The sequence below is a fragment of the Eptatretus burgeri genome, unplaced genomic scaffold (assembly GCF_056783735.1).
Source record: "Eptatretus burgeri isolate ZD-2024b unplaced genomic scaffold, Ebu_testis_v1 Ebu_testis_scaffold_153, whole genome shotgun sequence".
Classification (NCBI taxonomy): Eukaryota; Metazoa; Chordata; class Myxini; order Myxiniformes; family Myxinidae; genus Eptatretus; species Eptatretus burgeri.
The window spans coordinates 70,001-75,000 of NW_028222103.1; the positions used below are offsets into that span (position 1 = coordinate 70,001).

At 46.6% G+C, this 5,000-nt stretch overlaps 1 protein-coding gene across 2 annotated transcripts in view; it reads left to right on the plus strand.

Moving 5' to 3' along the window:
- Positions 1-4,621, plus strand: part of LOC147007470 (protein NPAT-like) — a 6,964-nt gene extending 2,343 nt beyond the window's left edge. Inside the window, exons 2-6 of one of the 2 annotated variants that reach the window (XM_085867071.1) lie at positions 26-144; positions 3,221-3,281; positions 3,416-3,562; positions 3,645-3,717; positions 3,847-4,621. In XM_085867071.1, the coding sequence (XP_085723197.1) occupies positions 26-144; positions 3,221-3,281; positions 3,416-3,562; positions 3,645-3,717; positions 3,847-3,991 (545 nt within the window). In that variant the 3' untranslated portion in view covers positions 3,992-4,621. The remainder of the gene's footprint in view (positions 1-25; positions 145-3,220; positions 3,282-3,415; positions 3,563-3,644; positions 3,718-3,846) is intronic. The other variant, XM_085867072.1, reaches the window with a different exon arrangement.
- The last annotated feature ends 379 nt before the right edge of the window (positions 4,622-5,000 follow it).

Below are 5,000 nucleotides of genomic sequence, written 5' to 3' on the forward strand. Positions count from 1 at the left end.
AGGTTGTTGTTGTTGTTGTTGCCAGGTTATCTGCAACAAGAAGAGCTCACCAACACTTGCCACGCATTTGTGGAAGAAAGCCCGTATCTTGCTGAGTATGCCGAGTGTGCCAGGAGTGAGGGCGTCATTCCATCATCGCTGACGGTCAGTTTGACTAAACTTCAAAGATTTCCCTAAAATGATGACGTCTTGTTTTGTTCGAAGATGGGTTTCTGAGCATGAATGAGATCGTGCATCGTTTTGGAATTCTCTGTTCTTGCATATGGAAACTTTGGCTGCCAGGTAGCTCGATCATTTCTTGGTGCGCAGCTGTGCCGCTGATGCTGTGCCCCTCTACCAGTACACTCGAACTCATTTCACCGACCTCATAAGGATGACAGGCTGAGTCGACCCCACCTGGTGTTAATTCAGCAGCCAAAGGGCCTCAAACTCAGGACCCTAGGATCCTCAGACAGCCACCCGAACCACGAATCCGGCACCGGGGGCTTCATTTGAAATTTTGATTTCATTTGAATGTTTGACCCGATCGAGACTTTGGGTTTTACAAACTGTGTTACAGCTGGGAACACTGGGCTGTTACCTCCAGATGTTTTTTTTTTTACGTGACGACATGTTTGAGCCTTTTATCTATGAGGAAAATGTATGATGATGCCGCACTCACTATTCACTGTGATACAATGTCATCCGTCTTCATTGAGCACAAACAAATACAACCCGTCGTTTTACTGATGGGAATATTAGGGGGGGGGAGAGAAAGAGGGAGAGAGGAGGGAGGGGAAAGATAGAGGGATAGGGGTGGGAGAGGCAGAGGGGTGGGACAGGGGTGAGAGAGGGAGGGGGAGTGAAGGGAGAGAGAGAGAGGAGGAGGGGGGGCATTCCAGCAGATATGACACCCAGATGAACGTCCATCCAAGAGAGGACACACACATTGATGAATCAACCTGCCTGTAAAACACCTGGATGACAGTTTATTTCTGAGTCTAGATTCGAACCCAGGCGAGACAGCTCAGAGCAAGCATGTGTACTTCTCAGCTATCCGGCCGTGATCTTGCTGGTATCCTGTGTCGGAGTGGCGACCCGTACAGGATTGTGCCCAATAGCCAAGGAGACTGCTCAAGCAGCACCAACGCTCTGCACAGAGTATGGTCCCAATGGATGGATGGATTAAATATCCCAAGGTGAGTTTAATAACCTGCTGTTGGCCTACTGGTTTGGGTGTTGGCTTGAGATCCCAAGGTCCTGGGTTCAAGCCCTGTTTCCGCTGAATTAACACCAGGGGGTTGACTCAGCCTGTCATCCTTCTGAGGTCGGTGAATGAGTACCAGTGCAGCAGCCAAAAGGTTGCACACCAAGGGAAGGGGGTATTGACGGATTTATTAAATACTAGTGCATGCCCGTATGTGCGTGCCCGTAGGTGCGTGCCCGTAGGTGCAAACAAAACAAAACAAAAAACTTTCAAACCGCATGCCAGAAACAACCACACAGGCCGTTCCTTCGCTCTCACGTGCCCGTACGTGCGTGGCCGTACATGCAAAAAAAAAAACAACTTTCAAACCGCGTGCCAGAAACAACAACCACACAGGCCGTTCCTTCGCTCTCGTAAACGACAATTGGATTGGGGCATTGTGTTTAATAAAATCGAGAAAGTACAGAAATCGAGAAAGAAAGAATACAGTAAGTCGATAAATCAAGAAAAAAAATCGAGAAAGAATACAGTAATCGTCACTGACTGGATTGGGGTATTGGGTTTAAGAAAATCGAGAAAGAAATCGAGAAAGTACAGAAATCGAGAAGGAAAGAATGGAGAAAGAATACAGTAATCGTCACTCTCCGGAAGTAAAGTCCTCACTGTCCGGAAGTTCGCATATGGCAGTTACGATTATTCGCAATTTATTCTTAATGGCCAATTATTCAATTAGCGCCAACGTATTTTGCCTTTTCCCAATGTCATCGCAAGGAAAAACACAAAGAGAAGAGGAAAGAGGAGAAAGAAAACGTGCAAAAAATAATTTACTTTCTGCTTCGGAGCATACCAGCTAACTCTGATGGTCGCCAAATTTATACACCGTCTAATATGAAAACGATCATAACTTGGGCCATTGTGTTTATCTATAAATGCGCATAAGAAATCGAGAAATTATTAGAATACACGAAGTCATCATTATCCGGAAGCCCGTACGTTGTAACCCGTAATGGGGAACGCGGCTGTGCTTCCCTTCCCCATCGGCCACGCCCACGCAACAACGTGTCTTGCCATTGGTTTGTTGAATGAATGGCCATAACTTGGGAACCACTTGTCCGATTAATATCAAACCTTGAAAAGGCACATACTCAGGTCCCCAGCAATATACCTGGCAAGTTTCAATTAGATCGGACCAGTGGTTGTCGAGAAACAGCGGTCACACACACACACACAGACACACACACACACACACAGATTGCTGGAATTATAGATAGATGCTCTTGGTGTGGTGCAGGCATAATGGGCCGAATGGCCTCCTCCTGCACATAAATTCCTTGTAATTCTTGAGTTATCACCGGCACCCTGAACCAATTTCAAATTTTGTCACGTCAACCAAGATCAGATCTGTGACTTGCGACACGTTCCATGTAAACCTGTACTAACTTGTTTTTCTGGTGGGGTTGTCGGTGACTAAACCTTCTCCCCCACCAGGTTGCGTGATAAGGAAGGTATCTGTCAGCGATGGTTGTTGGTTGTCATTAAAGATCCCAGGGTGAGTTATCACTGGCACCCTGAACAGATTTCAAATTTTGTGGCAGAGTGGTGATCTGTCCATTGGAATCATTCTTGCCTTGCCGTGACCTCATTCAGAGTGCGCGCCTCCATTATTATTCGCTCAGTAATCGAATGTTTAAATTACTGTCAAAGGTATTATTACACCTGTTGTTGATTTAACGGTTAAGGAGGCTGACTTGAGATCTTAGGATCTTGAGTTGGAGCCTCTGTTGAGTTGTTAAATAACACCGGGTGGGGTTGACTCAGCCTGTCATCCATCCGCAGTCGGCAAAATGAGTGCCAGTGTACTGGTAGAGGGGCACAGCATCAGTGGCACAGCCGCGCTTCCAAGAAATGATTGCTATCCTGGCATCCAAGCTTCCATACGCAAGAACAGAACAATGGGAAGGAAGGAAGGGAGGGATGTGGTGGGTTATTGTTTATGGAATTATTCTAACAGAGTATTGTTGTTGTTGTTTTCAGTCCTTGTTTGGTCCTTCCCTGAAGATAATTCTGGATGAATACATTGAAATCAAGGCCAGAGGTATGCTTCATATGCCTGGTGTTGTCTTAACGGTTAGGGTGGTGGGCTTGGGATCCTCAGGTCCTGAGTTGAAATCCTGCTCGGCTGTTGAAGTAATACCAGGTGGGGTTGACTCAGCCTGTCATCCTTCCGAGGTCGTCAAAATGAGTGCCAGCTTGCTGGTATCCTGTGGCGGAGTGGTGGCCCGTCCAGGATTGTGCCCAATAGCCGAGGAGACTGCTCAGGCAGCACCAACGCTCCGCACAGAGTGTGGTCCCGATGGATGGATGGATGGATGGATGGTATGCTTCATGTTTGCATGCAGTGTAATTAAGATTGACCATCTCTCGGAGAGGGAGTTAATTAGACCATTGTGACCCACAGAGTTTGTGACCGACACGACGAGCGTGCTTCGTTCCCTTTGGGAGAAGCTGGAATTTGACATCGTTCGGATCAAGTGAGTCGCTTGTCATGTTCAACAGAAACATTTCAGAGCCAAACGAATCATAAGTTGAATTTTCATCCCTTCCCAACTGCCCCCCCATCCCTGGACCCCCTTTCCCACACAATTCCAACCCCTTTCCAGGAATTGCCAAAAGGGTTTTCTCTTCCGACACCGAGGAGGTACATTTTTTCTTTTTTTTAATTGTGCTTTCAGGTGTACACCTGCCTTTTACAATAATTGGTGTTGTGCGGACTATTTTGAGATGTACGGTTTTATAGTTTTATAATTCACAAATTTTCAGTACGAGTTTGTTCTGCTTGCCCAGAGGGGTGGGGGGGGGGAGAGGTTATTCTAATTGGTCTGTGTCAGTGAGTGTTGTGTACGAGGGTGTGAGTCTGTGCAGAGATCTACTTCAACATCGATTGTTAATTCTTCAAGCTAACATGCTTTGTGTACCCTTTGCAACACTACCCCCCAACGCGAAGCGAGAAGCGGGGTTAAGCAGTTGGTTCACTCTGTCTATCTATTCGATTCGCTATACAGTATATGCGAGATATCCCTTATTGTCGGGTTTTCCGTCTGTGTGTGTGTGTGTGTGTGTGTGTGTGTGTGTGTATGAGTGCGCGTGTGTGTGTGTGTGTGTGTATGTGTGTGTATGTGTGCGCGTGTGTGTGTGTGTGTGTGTGTGTGTATGTGTGTGTGTGTGTATGTGTGTGTGTGTGTGTTTGCAACGCGAGGCTCCACAGCACAAACCAGCAAACCGATTTCGATGAAACTTTGCCAACATGTGCAGTATTTGTTGGGAAGGTGCGCGTTTGAATTTCGTTGCCGAGCAACCACCCGTTGCTGTGCAGCGGCCGAAAAACCACGTACAGTATTTTCAATACTTGTCCTTCAGTTTTGAATGTGGAGAAGCGAGACTTCAGAACTAAACACTTCGAGATACTTAGAAAATTTTACTCGAGCCGATTTTTGATTGAGGTTTTATTTTTCAAATGGTAGTCCTTCAAAAATTGGGTGGCTATTCACCGTCATTTTCATGAGTGGCTGAGGAAAGTGGGCGTGGCTTATGGAAAGTGGGCGTGGCTCATGAAAATATTGTGTGGCTCAGGAGGTGCGGTCAAACAAGAGCATTGAGAGAAGTTTATCGGGTTTTCTGTGTGTGTGTGTGTGTGTGTGTGTGTGTGTGTGTGTGTGTGTGTGTCTGCAACGCGAGGCTCCACAGCACAAACCAGCAAACCGATAATTTATTTATTTACCGAAAACGATTCCCCACCCACACACCACCTCCAATT